The sequence below is a fragment of the Protopterus annectens genome, chromosome 3.part1 (assembly GCF_019279795.1).
Source record: "Protopterus annectens isolate FY-2018-M chromosome 3.part1, PAN1.0, whole genome shotgun sequence".
NCBI lineage: Eukaryota > Metazoa > Chordata > Ceratodontiformes > Protopteridae > Protopterus > Protopterus annectens.
In genome coordinates this window covers 375418632-375442582 of record NC_056732.1, presented here as the reverse complement: position 1 = coordinate 375442582, position 23951 = coordinate 375418632, and the positions used below count along the sequence as shown (strand labels likewise).

The 23951-nt window shown below is 42.9% G+C and overlaps 1 protein-coding gene across 1 annotated transcript in view; it reads right to left on the bottom strand.

The window, feature by feature from the left end:
• The window catches only part of HACL1 (2-hydroxyacyl-CoA lyase 1), a gene marked incomplete in the record, with an annotated part of 1125147 nt that overhangs the window by 666790 nt on the left and 434406 nt on the right, over positions 1 to 23951 (bottom strand). Inside the window, 1 exon segment of the mRNA XM_044066839.1 lies at positions 1549 to 1643. Coding sequence (XP_043922774.1) covers positions 1549 to 1643 — 95 coding nt within the window.

Sequence of the window (23951 nt, the reverse complement as noted above, 5' to 3'; positions counted from 1 at the left end):
GTAATACCTATCCGGTTTAACAGGAGCAGGAGGCAAAGAATCAGGATTAAGAGAAGCCTCAGTAAAAACATCTTCTACTACATCCAAAACAGGAGGTATAGCCAAAGGCCTATGCTGGGGTAAAAACAGAAATTCCCTAAGCCGTTTCCTGGAATCAGAGAAGTCCTGACCCTCCCACTTAAAATGCTCCCTCATGGAATGAAGAGTTTCTGAAAAAGAAAAATCCTCAGGAGGAGTAGCAGAAGGAGTAGAATCATCCACATCAGAATCAGAATAAGGAGAATACTCCTGCAAGTCATCAGCTGAAGACTCTGAAACATCTGAAGCTTGCTCAAAACCCCCCAGCTCAGGCTCCACCCTAGGTCTCTTAACAGGAGGGGGCATAGAACCCTAATCAAAGTAATTAAATCTTCTGCCATTTTAAGCATATGCTTCTTGGGCATAGTACCTGAAGAGCTAGGGGTAATACCAACTGAAGCTAAACCTGGCCTGCCCCTGGGAGAAGCCTTAGTAACAGAAGGAGAGGGCCTAACTACCTTAGGAAGGGAGGGGAGTATAGTAACCTGAGAAGCCCCCTCGGCCTGACTTGCCTCCTGAGAGGCCACATCTTGCAATAATAAAGTTTCACCCTGTGAACATAAAGAAATCTCCGGTGGAGCCACCGGCTCCACCAACACCTCCAAAGAACCGGCGTCCGGTACAGACGGTTCTTCTAGCCGAGGCTTAACTGTCTTGTCCTTGCGCTTCTTCGAGGAAGCGGGCGTCGGAGCATCCGACGGCATTTTATAATTGCACCGCTTCCCAAAGACTAACCTAGCACAATCCAACCTTCTCTTTATAGTGCGTTTATTAAATCTAGCACAAGAGCGACAGCCAACAACGTTGTGCTCAGGCCCTAAGCAAGGAATACACAAAGTATGATAATCTCTATGCGGTATCTGTTTCCCACAAGAAACGCAATTATTAACTTTTTCTGACATCCGTAAATGACTGAGGCAAGAAAAACAAAATATTCCCAACGGGTACTTAGCCAACTTTGAACTCGGTCTGAAACTTCTAAATAGAAAAATCTCAGAACGCCAACCGGCACTTGCAATGCTGCTTCTGCATCGGACCATGCGGCAAAAAAGACTGAGGATATGACGCCGGTCATGCGCATTTGTACCCTGACGTCCTGACGTCAGTTAAATGCGCCATGACCGACGTCAGCCTTATACTTTGATATTCGGGCCGACCGTGGACAGCGGACTACCCAAGTGTCAGGACTGCAGCAATGTGAGATGAAGAACATCTCATTTGGATATAGGGAGGACATTTAGACTCTGTAAAGAATGCACCTCTGCACCACAACAGAGATGTGTTATACATCATTAATTGATAAGTTAGAGTATTAAAGAAGTCATATCCAGAGAATTTCATTATTCTGTAAGAAACAATCTGCAATAAATGGAATGCAGCAAAATACACTGTAGGCACTAATAAATTAAACGTATTTTACTTTTGCCATAAATAAATATTACCCACTTTATCAATGTCATGTATACTTACTGTACTTTTGACTTGTCTATTGTGGCATTTACCATGTCTCCAGCTATGTCAATATAACAGGCACCAGGGCGACCATATATACTGCTTCGTACTGCCTATGGAACAAATGCATCATAAATACACCACCAAACTAAGGTGACAAAAAAATTCTAACATTTGTTATAATTTCTCATGAAGATATATTACACTCAAATATTTAAATAAAATGATAGAGACAATAGTGGATCTAGCCCATGTGAATTTTAGAAAACATTTTATTTATTTATTTATTTATTTATTTATTTGCAGTTGGTTGATTTCAATACATTGTCACACAAATTGTACAACTGTATGACATAAAATAGTAGTTATGTGCTTGAACTATGCCTTCATAATGTCTGGCTGAGTACAGCGTCCACTCCATATGCAGACTGCAGGCTTCACTATTTTTTCTTGAACAGTAATGAGATGCAGTTCTGAGGTTGCGTTTGGCTGCCAGATCAATACACACACACATATATATATATATATTTTTTTTTTGTTGTCTGATTCATCCCTCACACTTCATTTTCCTGCAATTAAGACGCTTTTCTGGCAAATGACTTACCTATCATACTGTCACAGTGGCTGAACCATCATCCAAACGGGTTTAACACAATGAATACAAGAGAGTCTCTCGCCAACACAATACCAGGTCTAATAACATAAAATATCTGCACAAAGAAAGCAATGACTGAAGATGAAGCAGATAACTGTGAAGAATGGGAGAGATCAGTCATTTATCTATGTGGGTATCTTCCATACCACTACTATAATATGACAGGTTTGGTGAAAACTTCACCCCCCCCCATCCCCATCAATCATACCCTACAACATACCTGTCACCAGTCCTCTGTCTAGTTATCTCTGTAGAGCAGGTCATAGCTGCACCCTCCAAGACAAAAAAAACAGCCTCTATGGGACCAGACAACATCCCAGGTTGCTTATTAAATGGTCTAAAACAGGAGTTAATGGAACCACCGAGCATGCTCTTCACTCTCAGGCTAAGCACTGAGTTTGTTCCAGTTGAGTGGAAAACAGCAACTATAATTCCCTTGCACAAAGGGGATCCCTCAACTGATGCCTGGAGCAATAGACCCATAAGCCCAACCAGCCTTTATCTACAAAGCCATGGAGAGAATTACCATGGACCTTATCAACATGGATATAGGTGACCTTCAAATTCTTGACCTTACCCACTTTGGCTTTATTAAGGGCAGATCTTGCTGCTAAACCTGTTGGACCTCTTTGAGAATGTCATCAAGGCCCTGGATTAAGGCAAAACAGCTCACACTGCCTATCTCCACCAAGCCAAGGCCTCTGAAACAATCCTTGACTCAGGCATCAATGAGAAACTCACCCAGCTGGGGATTACGTCACTAGAGCGGTTGCCAGTTGGCTCACAAACAGAACACATACAGCCAAAATTGGGGATGCCAACTCTACTAGCAGACCTGTTACCAGTGGTGTTCCACAAGTTTTCTCTGCTAGACCTCCCACTGTTTGGTAGCTATTTTTCAGAAGTCCATGCAAAAACAGATGGCCTATGGCTTACCAAGTCTGCTGATGACTGCAAACTGGGTGAAATCGTCAAATCCCCCAAATATGTCAACATAATACAAAATGGGCTTACACAGACAAATAATTGGCATCAAAGCCATGGACTTAAACTAAAGGTAAAAAAAATGCATTATTATCCTCTTCGGCAAAGGAGAAAGCCCTGCTAATTAAAACATTAATGCTGCCCCTCTAAGTTCAAACCCAGTGGCGAGAGATTTAGCAATGCAAGTTGCTAGTCACCTTAATTTTGATCAGTAGTAAGAAGGTCTCCTATGTTGCACACCTCATACACTAGGGTATAGCATCCAAAGCTGAGGAGGTTATAACTCCCCAGTACTTGGCATTCATCAGACCAATAATAGAGTACAATGCTCCCTTCTGTATGTACCTCACCACCAGGCATCTGTAGCAACTGAAGAGACCTCAGAGGTTTCTCACCAAGAAAATTCAGGGCTTACAACACATGACCTACATAGACAGGCTGAAGCCCTATCATTTTACTCAGTATTGTACTGACTGCTTAGAGACGACTTGTGCCTGGCCTACAGAACAGTCTCAATCCCTGCCTTGAGGAAGCTGCTGCACATCCGCAAATTCAATGGAACAAGATTCACTCGCTCTAGGGATCTTAACCTAGCCTGCGATATTAACAGGACATGCTGGACAGACAGATATGTCTCCCAGCAGTTGTCACTCCTCTGGAACCAACTCCCAATTCATGTAAAACAGAACTCCTCAAGGACCCTATTTAAATGTAACCTGGACAACTGGATGGGAAAAGTACAGTTGTGTACACTTACCATAAATGTAGATGTTCGAGTGTATTCGCTGCTGCAGTCAGGGGTATAAAACATGCAACCGACGTCATTACATCAATTTTTCTTGCCCCAGATGTCCCCCCCCCCCCCCATGGGGAGCAAATAAACAAAAAAACACAAAGGTATACCTCCAACAAAAAGTAAATACGCCAAAAAGGCTTTTAAGCATAGTTAAGGAAAGTAGAGGTATAGCCAGAAGAAGGTAGGGGGCTGGAGGGAGGGTAACCAGGATTACAACAGTGAATTTATTTTTATTTTACATTTGTTTACCGGGCTAGTCTAACTGGATACATGTCCATTTTCAGTAGAGGCCCGGGGAGAAAAGCTCCTAGATACATACAGCTAATTAACTTATTTCTATCTATGAGTAACACAAATATGCAAAAGAAAAAATACAAAAAAAATACAAAAAAATAGGCATAAACAGCACTAAATTACAGGATAAAAATAACAATTCTAGCTAAATAATCTGTATAGGATGCAGTTAAGTAACTATAGAGCTAGTCAGGTTTGGAGCAATGACATAGCCAGTGAGATTTGAGATATACTTTCAGATTGTTTTTGAAACTGGAGAGAGAGGGAAGTGTAGAAATATCATTTGGTAGAAGATTCCAGGCTTTCCCTACAGTATTAGAGAAAAGAGAGTCACTGGCTTTGTTGTTTATTTTGGTAGTATGTGCTAAGAGTTTATGTGAGGACCTTAGGGAATCTAGGTTTTTATAGGGAGTGATTAGTGTGGATAGAGCAGGTGTTTTGGATGGTGTGTAAAGGGTTTTGTGAGCTATAGTTAGTTGATGGAATTTAATTAGGTTCTGTAGTTCAAGCCAGCCTAGCTGTTTTAAATTGAGGCAATGATGGGTTCTATAAGGGTTTCCTGTGGCAAATCTGGCGATGTTATTATAGGACATTTCCAGTTTGCTGAGATTGTTTTTAGAAAGTTTAGTAAAGATGGGTGAAGCATATAGAAGAGGAGATATTAGATGTGTGTGTGCTATTGTTGTACGAGCAGAGGGTAGGAGAAAAGATTTAATCCGATACAGGGAGCCTAATTTTCTATTAACAGATTTAATAGTATTGTTTATATGTATATCAAAGTTTAGTTTATTGTCGATGGTGACTCCTAGCAGTTTAGTGGTAGGTTCTGGGGATATAATAGTATTGTTGGTAGAAGTGACTGAGAAATCTAATGTGGGGAATTTACTGTTGGGAGAGAAAAGGAGTTTAGTCTTTTTGGGGTTTAAGAGAAGGCATCTATGTGTGAACCATTTCTCAACTGTGTTGAAGACTTGTTGGGTAAGGTGTAGGAGGTCTGAAGAGGATGAGGCTGAGCATATAAGTGTGGAATCATCTGCATATTGTATACAAGAGGCTTGAGGGATAGCCAGGTGGAGATCATTGATGAAAATGGAAAAAAGTAGAGGTCCAAGGATGGAATCTTGGGGGACACCTAGGTTGACTGGTAGGTGGGTAGAGAGAGACTTGTGCCATAGTACGGCCTGCTGTCTTTTGTCAAGGTAGGACTGGAACCACTTAATGGAGGATGTGTCAAGTGATAGGGATTTTATTATGGTGATGAGAATTTGGTGATTCACCATATCAAAAGCTTTAGATAGGTCAATGAATAGGGCAGAAGAGAGTTTGTTTAGACTACGGTGTTTGTTGATAATATCTGTAAAGGAGAGAAGGGCAGTGGAGGTACTGTGTGAAGGTCTAAAACCATGCTGGCAGTTAGCTAGAAGATTATTTTGTGTTAAATGTTGAAGTAGTTGTTTATGGATGCATTTTTCCATAATTTTAGCTATAGGTGAGAGGAGGGCAATTGGTGAAAGTTGGAAAGTTCAGTAGATTGGCCACCTTTGTGGAGGGATAATATGGGAGATTTTCCAAATGGAGGGGATATAGCTTTCAGTAATGGTTCTGTTGATTAGGATTGATATAGGGTAGGCAATGGATTTAGCAGCTAGTTGCAGAAATTCTGCAGGTAGTTGGTCTGCCGAGGGAGAGCATGGTTTCAATTTCTGAAGGAGGGTAAGTACATATGATGTAGGGATGGGTTGAAGTTGGAAGGAAGGAGAAGAGTTTGTTTTATTAGTAGGTAAAGTGAAATTATCAGGTGAGAGCTGGCTAGCTAGTGTTTGTATAGTGTTAGTGAAGAATGTGTTAAATTCATTAGCTATATTTATTGAAGTTTTGTGTTCAGTATTTTGAGGGCTAGGAGTGGTAGTTTGCCCTGGGTGGAGTAGTTGGTTGATGCTGGACCAGAACCTCTGTGGTTTGGTTTGGTTTGATTTGCTTGTTGGGAAAGTAGGTAGTAATTCTTTTTATCCGATATTACAGCTCTTTTAGTTTGATTTCTTAGTTGTCTGAAGGTTTGTTGGTGGATAGGACTTTGAGTCTTTTTCCAAATTCCCCAGTGTTTGTTTCTATCTTTGATTTTTTGTTTGGTTTCTTTAGATAGCCATGGCGCATGTTTGTTTTTTGTTCTAATTTGTCTGGTTGGGGCATGGCGGTCCAGGATGGTAAGAAAGTTGAAGTTAAAGTAAGTAACGGCATCGTCTAAGGATAAATTAAGCAGTGGTAACCAGTTACATGCTTTTAGTTCCATCTGGAATAGTTCCGAGTTAAAGTTCTTTTTGGATCTGATGCTTATTGTGGATGTTGGAGAGGGACAGTTAGTTTTATGTTTGATGATGTAGGTAAGTGAGTGGTCACTTAAATCATCTGGGAGAGTTCCTGAGTCATAAGTATGGGGAGGACGGTTAATAAGAATCCAGTCTAATAGGCTAGATTTTTTGTTGGATCTATTTATTCTGGTAGGGGAGGTGATAGTTTGGGAATACCCATATAGGTTTATGTGGTTAGAAGGGAGGTTACTGCAGAGGGAGGTCCAGTCTATATTTGTATCACCTAGGATGATAGTTTCTTGAGGTAGGTTTTGGGATAGCCAGGAGAGAATATTTTCCATAGTTGCTATATTGTTACCAGGGGGTATGTATAAACAGATGATATAGATAGATTTGGAGTTGTTGATAAGAAGCTTTGTGATAAGAATCTCTGCATTGGAGTCTAGAGGTGGTTTGAGGTTATGGGTGGTTAAATTTAGGCAAGGTTTATATAGGATAGCAACTCCTCCACCTTTTTGGAGGTTCGGTCGAGTCTTAGGATATTATATCCAGGTGGGATGATCTGATTGTCCTTGGTTGTAGGTTTTAACCAAGTTTCAGTTAAGCATAGAATATCAAAGCAGTAGACTTCAGTCAGGGCTTGTAATTGTGTAACTTTATTGTTTATGCTGCGTATATTAAGATGAGCAATAGAGAGAGAGTTAGATTTTTTAGAAAATATATGGGTAGGAAACATTTTGGAGTTGAGGGGTGAGGAAGGAGAAAGTGAAGGTCCTGGGTTTGGGTGGATGTCGCCATCTATTAGAGAGCATTAGGTTTAGAAAGTAAAGGTTATGGATTCTACAGTAATGAAATAGACATTTCCTGGGGTTGAGGTTATTATATTTTGTGTGTTGTGTTCTATGAAATTTCGGAAATATGTATTTAGAAGTGAATGTGATATTAGCATGTGTTAAATTTGGGTGTGGGTTTAGTGAGATAGTTTCTGTATTGGGATAATTTAGTAATGGGTCAAGTGGGCTTTCAAGAAAGGTGAGTAGATGAGTGAGAATTAGGGGAGGTAGGAGTGAAAGTATTAGTACGACTGAGATAAAGGGTGAGATGTTTTGATTCTTCATTGTAGGAGTATTAATTGGTACTATGTAGCTAGAAGCTAAACTGTATTGAGAGGAGAAGGGAGAGAGGACAGTATCAATTATATTTGGGAGGGAATGTGTAGGGTGTAATTAGGGAAATAGGTTGCTGAATAGTGTGAAAGGATGAAGTATCAAGAGAAGAGTGTTTATGTAGAGTAAGCTGAAGGGACACGGTAAGTAATAGGATAAAAGTGGTGGAAAGGAAATTAAGTGTTTGGACAGTGATGAGAGAGGAAGGGGTGTGGTGGAGGAGGTGTGGTCTAGGAAGTATAAAGGTAGGACCCCTGGGGGTGGGTGGGAATTGGGGGTAGGGTGGGGAGCGGATTGAGCCCGCAGGGCGAACGGAGCGGGTAGAAACAGTTAGTGAAACTGTTTGTAAGGAAAACAATCAGAAAAGCTGTATACTAAGGTAAGTCAGCAGTATGTAAGTGCTGAGATAAGTGAGGAGTCAGAGAATAGAGTCGGTGGATGAGACCGGGGTAGGAAAAGAGTGAGGAAGTAGTAGGTTTGGTTAGGTGGTCATAAGAGTCCAAAGAAATATGAAATGAAGCAAGTGGGCAGGAGGTACCCAAGAGATTAAGCTGAGGTTTAGGGGTGAGACCTATGGCTGGGTTTGCTATTACAGGAGATAGGAGAGGGGGAATGTGAGGTTGTAAAACTAGGGAGGGGTGACTACAAGTAAAAAGGGATGTCTGTGTAGGTTAGGAGGTAAGAATACACTTGAACATCTAAATTTATGGTAAGTGTACACAACTGTACTATGTTCATCGTGTTTCACTGTTGCAGTCATTACATTTGGATAGATTCCCAAAGCTATGGTTGGGAGGAGGAGTTTATATAGCATTACGGCCAGCAATAAGGCCCTGCAAGACAGCAGTGGCAAAGCCAGCTCTGGATTTAGAGAAAATTGGCAAATGATAATGCTTGGTGAAAGTATGTACAGAACTCCAAGTAGCAGCTTCTAAGATGTCCCTGGTAGAAACACCTCTGAGAAAGGCTGCAGAAATAGATGCAGCCCTGGTGGAGTGAGATTTGATCCCCTGGGGGATAGGTTTTCCATGGTGCTTATAGCAGAAATGAATGCAATGGCTTATCCATTTAGAAATAGTTTGTTTTGAAATAGCCTTCCCCTCTGCCCCTGCAGCAAATGCTACCAGCAGTTGTTCCTATTTTCTTCGAGGTTTAGTCCTGTCCAAGTAGAATCTAAGTTGTCTGTGCACATCCAAGGAATGCAGAATCCGTTCCCCTTTGTTCTGTGGATTGGGAAAGAAGGTTGGCAAATGAATAGACTGATTAAGAGTCACACTGGATACCACCTTGGACATGAAGGATGGACCCTGTCTGCATGAAAGATGATGAAAGGCTCCACTGCCATAAGGGCTTGTAATTCAGATACCCTTCTAGCTGAAGTGATTGCTAGAAGGAAAGCTGTTTTCCAAGAAATAAATTTTAAGTCTGCAGTAGCAGTTGGCTCGAAAGGAGGTAGAGTGAGTTTTTCCAATACAAAGTTAAGGTCCCAGGCAGGGGTTGGAGCTCTCCTGGGTGGTCTCAAGTTTTTGCCCCCTCTGAGGTACTGCTTGAGCAGAGGATGAGAGAAGGGGGGAGAGGTTCTGTGTTATAATGAGCCAAAATGGCTGAGGCATGCATTTTAATGGAAGAAAAGAACAGGCCCTCGTGAAGCATCTCAGCTAAGAATTGCAAAATCTGAGGTAAATTGGGCACTGCAGTCCTCATCCCTTGAGACTGGTTCCAGGCACAGAACCTTTTTCATTTTTCAGCATAAGATTTTCTAGTACAAGGTCTCCTTGCCTCTAAGATGACATCCATCACAGGTTTGCTGAGGGATGATAAGGGTGCATTTAAGTGTTTAGCCAGGCTGCAAGGTTCAATGTTGGAAGCTGAGGGGGCAGAATTTGGTTCTCCTGCTGAGACAGCAGGGAAGGGTTCCTGAGGCAGGTGCCATGGAGATAACTGTGACACACTGCGCAGGAGGGGGTACCAGTGTTGGCGCGGCCAGTCTGGAGCAATCAAGATCATCCTTGGTTTGTCCTGTTTGACTTTTAGTAGAACATTGGAGAGCAGATGCAGCAGGGGAAAGGCGTAGACTGATAGGTTTTTCCAGCTGAAGGACAGAGCATCCACTTTCCAGGCTTGTTTGTGGGGAGTCCTTGTGCAAAATTTATCCAACTGGTAGTTCTGGGGTGAGGCAACTAGCTCTACGTCTGGGCTCCCCTATTCGCTTGTCAACATGTTGAAAATCCTTGGCTCCAATTTCCACTCTTGTGGGTCCATGAGGTTTCTGCTTAGTCATTCTGCCAATGTATTCAATTTTCCTGGCAGGAACTGAGCTTGTAGGGGCACTTGGTAGCTCAAGGCTGCGTTCCACAATGCCATGGCTAGTCTGTAGAGAGGGTAGGAATGTGTACCCCCATGCTTGTTTATGTACCACATAACCGTGGTGTTGTCCATCTTTACCATTAGTTGTCCTGGAAGAATATAGTCCTTGAAGGCGGTCAGAGCATTCTGTACAGCTAACATTTCTTTTTGATTGATATGTAGGTGCATTTGACTTGGGTTCCATTTGCCCTGAATGCACTTCCCTGCCAGGTGAGCCCCCCATGCATAGTCTGATGCATCTGTAGTTAGGGTTTGGGCGGCAGGGGGTAGTGTGAATGGTAGTCCCTTGTTTTGGTGGCAGGCCTCTGCCCACCAGAGGAACTCCAGGCGTAGGCAAGGTATGATATGAATCATTGTTTCCAGGCTGTGAGAATGTTGACTCCATAGACTTTTTAGATACCACTGCAGTTTCCTCATATGCAGTCTTGCAAATGGAATTGGAAGAAAGCCGGAGGCCATGAACCCCAAGGCTTACAGTACTTGTCTTGTAGATAACAGGGTTTTTGTGGCCACTTGTTTGAAGTAGGTTACCAAATGAATTTGCTTTTCTGGCGTGAGGTAAGTCATCTGGGCAGTTGTATTCAAGCTTGCTCCCAGGAATGTAATTTGTTGACAGGGTACCAGCTGTGATTTCTTTTCATTTATGGTGTACCCCAGACAAGTTAGAACCCATTTTACAAATGCGAGATGATTCAAAAGTATGCCCTGGCTTTCTGCCTGAATTAGACAATCGTCCAGGTATGGGTATATTTGAATACTTCTTTGTCTGTAAAATGAAATAACTGGAGCCAGGCACTTTGTGAATACCCTGGGGGGAGCAGACAAGCCAAAGGGCAGTGCAGAGAACTGAATGCATGCAGCCTGCTTTGTAGCGTAGGAATCTTCTGCAAGATTCCCTGATTGGGATGTACAGGTATGCTTCTTTTAAATCTAGTGTTGCCAACCAGGCGTCTTTGCCTAGCATAGGAAGTAAGTGAAGAGTCAACATCTTGAATTTTGGAATCTCCAGAAAGGTGTTTAGAATAGACAGGTCCAGAATTGGATGCCATGATTTGTCTTTTCTGGGTACTAGAAAAGGTCTGGAGTAGAAACCTTGTGAAGCACTTGGAGCCTCCAATACTACGAACTACGACTTTATTGAACAGAAACAACAGCAATAAACGCTTAACTTGTTCACTGCGTTTTTCGTCATGCATGCAACTTCTTCAGCAAAACAGTTTGCATAGATTTAGCTTTATCTTCCATCTTTTTAAGAACTTCTTCAGCCTTATTGCCAAACAGGTGGTCCTGATGTAAAGGAGCATCCAACAATTTAGCTTTAACATGATCAGGCAAAGATTGCTCCTTAAGCCAAGCATGCTTTCTAAGCACAGACCCAGTAACAGCAGCCCTGCAAGAGGCCTCTAAAGAATCAATACCACACTGCAAAGAATGTTTTACAACTTGTTCAGCAGAATGCATTAAATCCAGTAAATCTTTATTTTTAAGACAGTTTAAGAAACTTCTCTGTGGAAGATTTTCAGTCCATACTTGTAAATCTTTACTTTCCACACAGTCAGGAATCAACATCATTTTCTGTTTAAGCAGTCCAATAATATGTTGCTGATATTTTAACATATGAAATTGGCAGTTTGAAGCTCTGATTGCCAAGGTTGCAGAAGTATAAATCTTTTTACCCCATCTATCCAGTGCCCTGGAGTGTCTATCAGAAGGGGTAGGATTTTTAGCAGTAGAAGCCTTAATGCCCTTGGGCCCCTAAGAAATGGTCTCTGGATCTGCAACAGGATTTTTGAAAACGAACTTGTAAGACTCAGAAACCCTGTAGTATCTGTCAGGTTTACTAGGAGCAGGAGGCAGGGAATCAGGGGTCAAACTGGATTCCGAGAACACATCATCAACAATGTCTAGTACAGGAGGTATAGCCAAAGGCCTATGCTAAGGTAGAAGAAGGAAATCCCTAAGCCTCTTTTTTGAATCAGAAAATTCCTAGCTTTCCTATTGGAAATGCTCCCTTAAAGTATGTAAAGTTTCCTCAAAAGAAAAATCCTCAGGAGGGGAAGTAGAGGGAATAGAGTCCTCTGCATCAGAATCCTCATAAGTAGGTATGGACAAATCCAGGTAATCAGAAGAGTCAGTAGAAACAGAATACTGATCAGAAGTATCATAATCAAGCTCAGCCCTAGGCCTCTTGGGGGGGGGGGGGTTGACTACCCCTGATTAGAGTTATTAGATCTTCAGCCATTTTTATCATTTGTTTTTTAGGCACAGGGGCCTGAGCATGTGGCCTGGACATTGTTTTTCTAGACATGGATTGAGATTTAGGCCTTAGTAATGAAGGGGGTGTCGACTTAATATGCAAGCCTGTAGGCCTGAATACACTCTCAGAAGCCGGTGCCTGCACAGCGGCTCCAGACCCAACCAAGGTAGAGACATCCATGGGTTTCATAGTTGAAGTATTCTGCGGCATACAGGACTCCGAATGTGTCTCAGTAGAGGCCTGCGAATCAGAAGCAGCGGGTATCAGGGGCTGTGAAAGCGCCTCACTGAGTACCGGCAAACTGGCGACTGGGTTAGGAGAAGCATCGTTGGCAGTTTTGGACCTCGGCGGCCTGTCTCTGTCTTTATCTTTGTGTTTTTTCGGAATCCCGGTAGTCGGATGGCTAACTGACATTTCTGGATAATTAAACCGAAATATTTAGAGGCAAAAATATACCGACGACGGATAGTGCTCTGATTTAAAGCACAAAACTGACCGCAAGGTACGTCGTGGTCAGGGCCTAGGCAAGGAATAGAGTACGAATGAAAATCTTTATGAGGTATTTGCTTTCTACAAGTAATGCAATTATTAACTTTTACTGACATCGGGAAGGAGCAAGACCAGCACTTGCGAACTGCTTCTGCTTCGGGCACCGCACGGCAAGAAGGACTGATGTAATGACGTTGGCTGCATATTTTATACCCCTGACGACCTGACGTCATGGAAGAAGGGGCAGCAACTGACGCAGGACCCAAGACTTTGTTAATCAGGCGGACTGAGGGCAACCTGCAAGCAGATTACCCAAATGTAATGACTGCAACAGTGAAAAATGAAGAACATCTGTAAATTTACACTGGGGGTTTCACCTACGTCCCACTTAGACAGGGGAAGCCAGTGCTGATCTTAGATTTGTGCACAAACATAGACTACATATCTTGGTCCATAAGGGAACAAGGGTATAACATGGCTAGGCTTGCAGAGGCCTTAAGGCCAATAGCTTAGTAACATCCTATGATCCCATGACAGTGTCTCTATCTTCAAAGTATTACATTGGGTAGAAAAACATTTTTTTAAATAAAGTGCAATGTTCAACTTTTCTAATTTATATCTGCCTTTATTTTATGGAATGCTGCCAGCAACATGCAACAAATCCCATCTGGTTTCAATGATACAGTTTTTATCAGACGATTTAATTTAGAAAGTACAGTTGTGTAAAATCTTACCATAAAAAGTAGATGTTCTTTTCTTCACTGTTGCAGTATTCTTTATAGCAGGGATTCCCTGCCAAGGGCAGCCTTACGTCTGGCCAGTGTACCAAAGCCTTAGGTTGTAAACAGGATGGCATATGTTACTCGCATGCTCCCCGTGCCCGGTGTAGGGCACAAAGGTGATGTACAGAGGTACCATCTTCAGAAGTGAAAAGCCTCAGGAAGAACAAAAGTGCAAGGAGAAAAGAGGAACATTTAAATACAGAAGGAAAAAGGAAACATGGGGAGGAGGGAGGCAGTGAATACTGCAACAGTGAAGAGGAGTTCTACTGTTATGGTAAGATTTTACATAACTGTACTATGGCCTTCCACATCACTGTTGCAGTATTCTTTACAGTAGGGAGAGTACAAAAGCTCAGGAGGAAAATTGGGGAGTCCAGCACAGTCCTCAAGAAAACCTTGAAAGATATCCCTGACAAATCTGGCTCTAGCCCTAGAAACTACATCCTGCTTACAGTGTTTGGTAAACGTATGTACAGACGTCCAAGTAGCTGCCTCAAGGATGGAGTTGATATCCAATCCTTTGAAAAAAGCACTAGAAAAAGTAACAACCCTAGTAGAATGATCCTTAACAGAAGAAGAAAGGTTTTCCCATGAAAAGAGTAATAAAAGGAAATGGCCTTAGATATCCAAGAAGACATAGTTTGCTTAGAAACAGTCAAACCTAAAGACCTAGGATGGAAGGAAACAAGATTCTGGGAGCATCCTGTTCTATCATCAACAGGATTTGCGGTATGACAGGAAAGAGAGGGAAGGCACAAAGAAATATTCCCTTCCAGGAAAAACAGAGGGGATCCACCTTCCAAGCCAGAGGACATGGGGCCCTGGTATAAAAGAGAGGAAGTTGTCTGTTCTGAAGGAAGGCAAAAAGATCTACCGGAGGAGTACCCCACTGGTGAATAATGTCCAGAAACACACCTCTGTGAAGCATCCACTTGTGAGTTTGTGATATGGACTTGCTCAGATGATCTGCCACAATGTTCTAATCTGAAGGAAGATAAACAGCCTGAAAAGTCACCTGATGCTGGACAGCTAGATCCCACACCTGAAGACCTAGTCTGTACAAGAGGTAAGACCTAGTCCCCCCTTGCTTGTTGATATACCACATCACTGTGTTATAGTCTATGAAGAATTTTAGGGATCCCGGAAGGAACAGAGAATAAGAGGCCTAAAGAGCCAGGAAAAGAGCTCTGACATCTTTGATACTGATGTGATCCATGTTTTGCTGAAGACATCAAAGGCCCTGAACCTTCAGAGGGCTGAAGAAAGCTCTCCATCCTGTGTCTGAGGCATATGAAAAGAATTCATGAGTGGGGGACTGGAGGTTGAAAAGGAAGCCCTGGGTTTAGGGACAACTGATGAATCCACCACTGAAGCGCCAGCTTGAGGCATGGGAGGAGGGGAAGTGGAAAATCCAAAGGATGAGAATGTTGAAGCCAGACTGACTTTGGGAACCACTGGAGCTTTCTCATATGAAGCTTGGCGAGAGAAAGCATAGGAATGGTGGAAGCCATGTAACCCAAAGCCGTTAGAAACTATATGGCTGTAATGGTCTCCAGTGGAAGAAGGGATTGAAAAAAGCAATCAGAATTAAAGTATTGGTAGAAGGCAGAGAAGCCAGAAATGGAATAGTCTGGAACCTGCACCCAAGAAACACATGACCCTGAGGAGTCAGGAATTATTTTTTGGACATTTATGGTAAACCCTAGGCTTTGCAGGAGACAAATAGCATATGGTCTCCAGAGGAAGAAGGGATTGAAAAAAGCAATCAGAATTAAAGTATTGGTAGAAGGCAGAGAAGCCAGAAATGGAATAGTCTGGAACCTGCACCCAAGAAACACATGACCCTGAGGAGTCAGGAATTATTTTTTGGACATTTATGGTAAACCCTAGGCTTTGCAGGAGACAAATAGCATAATGAAGATGCTGAAGTAAAATCTCTGGAAAGGAAGCATGAATGAGTAGGTCAGCCAGATAAGGGGAAAGATCTTTGGAACCTGCAAAAACAATCACAGGAGTGAGGCATTTGGTGAAGACCCTTGGGGTAGTAGAGAGGCCAAAGGGAAAGAAGAGAAAGTACAGTTGTGTACCTACCATAAATGTAGATGTTCGAGTGTATTCACTGTTGCAGTCATTACACTTGGGTTATCCTGCTGGCAGGCTACCCTCAGTCGGCCTGAATTCCAAAGTCCTGGTCTGGCGTCGGTTGCTGTCAACTCTTCCCTGACGTCAGTGCACCAGGGGTATATAAGATTTTCTTCAGTTTTTCTTGCCCCAGATGTCAGGTGCCCCCAAGAAGGTAGGCAATACATGTTGCTAATAAAAACATACAGTAAAATAAAAACAATACCTTCATCTACAAGCAAATAAACCACATAGGTCGTATAGGATAGAGAAGTATAGATAAGTCCCAACAATGAAAGGGGGATGGAGGGCGGGTAACCTGGACTGCAACAGTGAATACACTCGAACATCTACATTTATGGTAGGTACACAACTGTACTATGTTCATAGTGTTTCACTGTTGCAGTCACACTTGGGTTGAATCTCAAGACTGAGGTAGGGCGGCTGGGTCTAAATAGGATTTGGAGTGGCTATGAGGCCCTGCAGAACTGCAGTGGCAAAGCCTGCTCTGGATTTAGAGTAAAGAGGTAAGAGGTAATGCTTGGTAAAAGTGTACACTGAACTCCAAGTTGCAGCCTTCAAACTTTCCTTGGTTGGTACTCCTCTGAGAAAGGCTGCTGAAGTGGCTGCTGCCCTGGTAGAATGTGGCCTAATATTCTTAGGCACTGACTTGCCATGCTGTGCATAGCAGAAACGAATACAGTGTCCTATCCATTTTGAAATAGTCTGCTTTGAGATCGCCTTTCCTTGTGATCCTGCAGCATATGCCACAAACAGTTGCTCAGTTTTTCTGAAAGCTTTTGTTTTGTCCAAGTAGAAGCGTAGCTGCCTGTGTATGTCCAAAGAGTGCGGAAGTCTCTCCCTTTTATTCTGGGGATTTGGATAAAATGTTGGCAAATGAATGGTTTGGTTAAGAGCCACACTGGATACTACCTCTGGCATAAATGTTGGGTTTGTCCTTAGAGAAACCCTGTCCGGATGAAAAATGATAAAAGGTTCCACTGCCATTAATGCCTGTAACTCTGAGACTCTTCTTGCTGAAGTTATTGCTAGAAGCAGAGCAGTTTTCCATGATAAGAATTTTATGTCAGCTGTACTGGCTGGCTCAAAAGGAGGTAGTGTGAGCTTTTCTAAGACAAAGTTGAGGTCCCATGTAGGTATCGGTGCTCTCCTTGGGGGTCTTATGTTTTTGCCCCTCTGAGGTACTGTCTTAACAGTGGATGAAAGGAAATAGGAGGTTCCGTATTGTAATGAGCTGAAATGGCAGAAGCATAGATCTTAATTGATGAGAAGGATAGGCCTTTGTCCAGCATCTCAGTTAGGTATTGTAAAATCTGAGGAATATTTGGAACAAGTGGTTCAAGTCCTTGTGCCTGGTTCCAAGCACAGAATCTCTTCCATTTTTCTGTGTAAGATTTCCTGGTGCTGGGCCTCCTGGCTTCCAAAATGACATCCATAATAGCTTTAGAGAGAGGTGTGTTCTGAGTGGCTATATTATCTGCCATGCAGCCAGATTTAAGGTACTGAGTTGGCTGTGCAGGATCTGATTGTTTTGTTGAATCAGAAGATAAGGCATTAGAGGTAAAGTCCAGGCTGGGCCTGGAGACAAGTACTTTAGGATTGGGTACCAGTGCTAGCATGGCCAGTCTGGGGCAATCAAAATCATCTTTGGCTTCTCTTGTCTGACTTTTAGGAGCACCTTGGGAAGGAGAGGCAGTGGTGGAAATGCATAAACTGTTAGGGTTCTCCAGCTGAAAGATAGAGCATCCACTTTCCATGCTTGTGAGTGGAAAGTCCTTGTGCAGAATCTCTGTAGTTGGTAGCTGTGAGGGGAGGCAAAAAGATCTATGTCTGGGCATCCCCATTTCCTTGTTATCATGCTGAAGACCTGTGGATTTAGTTTCCACTCGTGAGGGTCCATGAGGTTTCTGCTTAGTTCGTCTGCCAGAGTATTGTTCTTTCCTGGCAGGAATTCTGCCTGCAGATACACTTGATAGGTCAGTGCTGTGTTCCACAAAGTCATGGCTTGCCTGCAGAGGGGGGGAGGAATGTGTGCCCCCTTGCTTGTTTATGTACCACATAACTGTAGTATTGTCCGTCTTTAGCAATAGTTGTTCTGGATGTAGTAGGTCCTTGAAGGCTGTCAGGGCATTCTATACAGGTAGCATCTCTTTTTGAGTGATGTGAAGATGCATTTGGTCCATGGGCCACGTACCCTGAATACATTTTCCTGCCATGTGTGCCCCCCAGGCATAATCTGACACATCTGTTGTTAGTGTCTGCCTGGCTGTGGGTAAAGTGAAAGGCTGTCCCTTGTTGTGGTGACAGGCCAGTGCCCACCATCAAAACTCCTGTTGCAGGCAAGGAATGAGAGTTATTATTGTTTCCAGGCTGTGGCAATGTTGAGTCCAAACACTTTTTAGGAACCATTGCAGCTTCCTCATATGCAGTCTTGCATACGGAATTAGCAGGATGCAAGATGCCATGAAGCCCAACGCCTGCAGAATTTTTCTTGTAGGTAGCTGGGTCTTTGTTGCCATCATTTAAAAGTAATGAGTCAGTTGCCTTTGCTTGTCTGGCGTGAGATAAGCCATCTGGGAGTTGCATTTAAGCTTGCACCCAGGAATATTATCTCTTGAGAGGGCACTAGTTTTGATTTCTTTTCATTTACTGTGTACCCTAGGCAAAGTAGTAATTCTTTTACAAACGCCAAATGCTTTAGTAGAATGTCCTTGCTCTCTGCTTGAATAAGGCAGTTGTCCAAATAGGGATATATTTGAATTCCTTTTTGTCTGCAAAATGCAATTACTGGTGCCAGGCATTTTGTGAAGACCCTGGGCGCAGTAGATAAGCCAAAGGGCAGTGCAGAGAATTGGTAATGCATTGAGCCAGCTATGAATCTGAGGTATCTTCTGCAAGATTGTCTGATTGGGACATGCAGGTACGCCTCTTTGAGGTCCAAAGTAACTAGCCAAACCTTCTTGCCCAGCATGGGTAGAAGTTGCTGCTATGTCAACATTTTGAATTTTGGAACATCCAGAAAAGTATTTAGAATTGACAGGTCCAGTATTGGTCTCCAGGCTTTGTCCTTTCTGGGTACCAAGAAAGGTCTTGAGTAAAATCCTTGCTCCTGTTCTTGCTGTGGTACTTTTTGAATAGCTGTCATGTCCATGAGAGCAGAGATTTGTTTTTGTGCCTCTGCCCATTGATTTTGTGGCAGGTCTGGCATACCTTTTGACCTTGGTAGGGTGTGAAAGTGGAACCTGTAACCCTGAGAAACAGTATTCAGTACCCATTTGTCCTGGGTGATCATGTGCCAATTTTGTGAGAAAAGTGCTAGTTTTCCCCCTAAGGATGCTGTCAAAAGGTAAGTGCTTGACTTTTTTAGAGGGAAGTCATTGGGACTGTTTCCTATAAGGTTGTGATTTGTCTTCTCCGCATTTGGGGGTTGAAGCACCCCATTGTTTATGTCTGTATGAGCCCTGGGGCTGAGATCTGCCTCTTGGGCGTCTGACACTGGAAAGGACCAATTTTTAGACGGCCAGTTCTGCTAAATCTAGGTGGCTGAACCTGTAAGAAATTCTTTACTGTCTGCATTGATTTTGCTTTATCCTCCATTTTCTTTAACACTTCTTCTGCCTTAACACCAAACAAAGTATCATGCTGTAATGGAGCATCCAATAATTTTGCTTTAACATGATCAGGTAAACTTTGTTCTTTTAACCAAGCATGTCTTCAAATGACAGAGCCTGTAACTGCGGCTCTGCAAGAAGCCTCTAATTAATCAAAACCACATTGCAGAGTATGCTTTCCCACTTGTTCAGCTGCATTTCCTTATTGTCAGGAGATTCTGAGCTTGTAATCATTTTCTGTTTTAGCAAAGACATTAGGTCTTGTTGATATTTAAGCATGTGAAACTGGCAGTTTAAAGCCCTTACAGAAGTGTAAACTTTTTTCCCCCATCTATCCAGTGCTCTAGAATCCCTACCAGAGGGAACAGGGTTTTTTGCAGTGAAAGCCTTAACCCCTTTGGGACCCTGAGAAATTGTTTCAGGGTCAGCAGCAGGGTTTTTATAAAGAAATTCATGAGAGTCAGGGACCCTGTAATACCTGTCTGGCTTGACTGGTGCAGGGGGTAAAGAATCAGGAGACAGACTGGATTCAGAGAAAACATCAACAACAATATCTAGCACAGGGGGGATAGCCAGGGGCCTGTGTTGAGGCAGTAAAAGAAAATCTCTGAGCCTTTTTTTGGATTCTGAATAATCCTGGCTCTCCCAGTGGAAATGTTCCCTCATGGTGTGCAGTTTCCCCAAAAGAGTAATCCTCAGGTGGAGAGGCTGAAGGTATAGATTCTTCAGCATCAGAGTCCTCATAGGGAGGAAGAGAACATCCCTGATCTGAAGGAGAATCAGAGGATACAGAAACCTGGTCAGAGGAATCATAGTCAGTGTCTTGCCTAGGCCTTTTATCAGGAGGGGGATGGGAACCCCTGATCAAAGTAATTAGGTCCTCGGCCATTTTAAGCATCTGTTTCTTTGGCATGGATGACTGTCCAGGAGAATGCTGTACTTGTTTCTTTGTCTTTAATGGTGTTTTAGACTTTGCCTTGGCTGCAGAAGTAGACTTGATAGTAAGCTGTGTAGGTCTGAAAACACCCTCAGAAGCCGATGCCTGCTCAGCGGCTCCGGACCCATCTGGGGGAATAGTTTCCATAGGCCCAATACTTTGAGTTTCCAGAGGCCTAGTTGTCTCCACGTGGGAGTCGGAAGCAGCCTGTTGCTCTGAGGTAGCGGGGGTCAGGGCTGCGAAAGCACCTCACTGGGAACCGGCGACTGGCCTTGAAGAGGCTTTGTCGTCGGTTTTGGACCTCGGATGCCTGTCCTTTTCTTTGTCTTTGCGTTTTTTATGAATTCCGATCATCGGTTGTTCCGACGGCATTATGTAGTTAAACCTTCAGCTAAAGTAATGTAATGCAAAATCAAACCGACGCTTAATAGTGCGTTGGTTGAATCTGGCACAAAACTGACAACTAGCAACGTCGTGGTCAGGGCCTAGGCAAGGAATACAGTAATAGTGAAAATCCTTATGAGGTATTTGCTTCCCACAAAAAATACAATTGTTAACTTTTACTGACATCGGTCTGGAGTAAGAAAAAGTTTCCCCAATGGGATACTTATCTTTATTGAAGATTCGGTTCTGAAATTCAATTTCAAAAATCTCAGGAGTCGGCCGACCGGCACTTGTGAACTGCTTTTGCTTTGGGCACTGCGCGGCAAGAAAGACTGAAGACAATGTCGTTGGCTGCATCTTATATACCCCTGGCGCACTGACATCAGGGAAGAGTGGACCAGGACTTTTGAATTCAGCCAGCAGGATAACCCAAGTTTAATGACTGCAACAGTGAAACACAATGAACATCTAAAAATGCAAGGAAGCAACAGAGAAATGTAAAAACTTCCAGAAAAGGAGATAAATAGGGATATGAAGATAGGCATTCCTGAGGTCCAGTGAAACTAGGAAGGCCTGAGAAAGAAGAGGAAACAAGGTTTGAAGTGATAACATCTGAAAAGAGGGAACCTTCAAAAAGGCTTTGAGCTGAGAGAGATCCAGAATAGGTCTCCAGGTGCCTCCTTTCTTGGGAACCAGAAGCATTCTGGAATAATATCCCTTCCCCTTTTAAGGAGCCAGAACTTCTTGAATTGCTCCTTGAGACAAAAGGCTCTGAAGAACCTGTGGAAAAAAGGGCAGCTGCTCCTAAGGAGGCTGAGGAATGCCCAAAAAGGGGAAAGGGCCTTCCAAACCATGTAACACCCCTGACGAATGATGGAGAGAACTCAGGAATTGTGAGCGAGACTTAACCAAATTGAAAGGGACAGGGAAGTACGAAGAGATAGAGGAATGTGACTGAGGGGACAGAGACAAAGATAGTCAAACAGAACTTGGCTTGTCTGGAAAAGGAGGCTTCTGAGCTGAAGGACTTTGAGTAGACTTAGCAGGAAGGGCCTTTCTACCACCCTTTTTATCTTTGAGAGGAGGGCAAGACTGTCTGCAAAGAAAGGCAGGTTTAGTAGGATAATTCCTCTGACATTTGAGAACAGGAGAAACAAAAAATATATTTCAATTCTTGCATAGCCTTACCCTTTACCTGAATGGAATTAAAAAGCTTAGCAGCTGCAGCACCAGAGATTTTTATTATCTAGAGGAGCATCCATTATCTTAGCCTTAATATCATCAGGAAAAGGCTGAAGCCAAAGCCAGGAATACCTCCTCAAAACAGAACCAAAGGCAGCAGCTCTAGATGAGGCATCATAACTGCATTTAACTGAAAGGTGAACTACTTGAGAAGATGAATCTAATGAAGAAATAGCTGAAGTTCTCCCCTCAGAGCCAGGAAGGTCTGAAATAACCTAAAAGGCCTCAGAGAGAAGAGCCAAAATATACCTGATCATATGGGTCTGGTAATTCACAGCCCTAAAGGCCAGGGTATTAGCAGTATACACCTTCTTACCCAACCTCTCCATAATTCTGCTGTCCTTGTCAGAGGGGAGCAGCTTTGTCGAAGGTAAAAGCTTAGAGGGTTTGTCAGAAGAAACACAAACATAAGGGTCACCAGAGGGGCACTTGTAAAGGCATTTGCAATCCTCAAGCACCTTATAAAACCTATCAGTTTTTTAGGAGCCGTGGAATGGGTGTCAGGAGCTTGAGAAGCTACATAAAAAAGCATGTAACAAGGCAGCAAGAGCAAAGGGATTGGGAGACTCCATTTTAAGGAGTTTATAACACCTTTGCTGGACATCTGAGACCTGGGTACAGTCCCACTTAAAAAGCTCCATCATACAGGAAACCAAAAGAAATCTCCTCAAAAGGAGAATCAGGACTAATAGATTCCTCCTCGAGAGAGCCAAAATCCAAGGGAGAGGGAATCTTGGATGAAAGGATTCTTCATCAGAATCCACATCCTTATCAGACAAAACCTGTCCTCTAGGTCTTTTAAGTGGAATAGGTGACCAAGGAGTAGCAGGAAGAGAGACCCTTTGAGAGGGCTTCAAAATCATAATGGCATTAAACAAACACTGTGTGAAATCCTGCCATTCACATTGAGGATCTTTGGAAGATATGCTTAGTTTTCTGCATCTTTTTCAAGGGGACAGTCAACCTAAAAATGCTAGACAGCTCAGACCGCTGCTGACACTTTCTAAGTATAGTAGGAATCTCCTCCCTAACAAGAATTTGTGCAACACCCCTAGGTCTTTCAGAAATAATCAGCTGCGCTTCCCCTGAACATCCAAAACAGATGTCAGCACAGCCTTCTGTGATGGCAGGATCCATGCTAGTCTCTGAAACAGTCGTGGAAGAGGAATCCAGCTGAAAAAATGGACGGTCCTCCGGGTCTTCACCAATCTTGACAGACATCCAGGGGAGGCAGGAAAGCTGACCCTCGGGCTGGGACGATTCCTCTACACTACCCTTAGCCAACAATTTAAGATGTTGGTTCTCTAAGTAAATGACTAAAGAGGAGAGACGACTATGAAAGGTCTTTGGAACAAGCGTCTTGCAAATACGACAAGACGTATGGTCATGAGAAGCACCTAAGCAAAACAAAGACTGTTTGTGCAAGTTCTTATGGGGAATCTCTCCTACACTGGCATTTCCCTTTCTAGATGACATGAAACCAACAACCACAAATTAAGAGAGGATAAGAAGAAACCTCCCAACGGGGCACTTATGTGAAAAATGACTTGGCAACCAGATGAACAAGCATTTAGAACAACGACTGAAGATGGCCTTCTGACTGGCAGCAAAGAAGTTCTGAGGATGATACATCCATATGTCACTTTTATGCCATACAGCAGGCATGGGTAGCATATGTGTGACATATGATGTCCTGTTTACAACCTAAGGCTTTGGTATACTTGTCGGACTTCGGGCTGCCCTTGGCAGGTAATCCCTACTGTAAAGAATATTGCAACAGTGCTATGGAAGTACATATGATGCTTTTCCTTTTGTATAGTAAAGCATATAGTAAAGTTTAACTGACAACATACCATCATTTTAAATACGATTGGATGATACTGAGAAGAACCTCCGAATTTTCGGATTAATCATATCAGATTTAATCAACATACAATCAATCAATCAATCAACAAAGCAGCTAGAACTTCAACAAACTTCACTCCAAAATAACAAGAATAAACAAG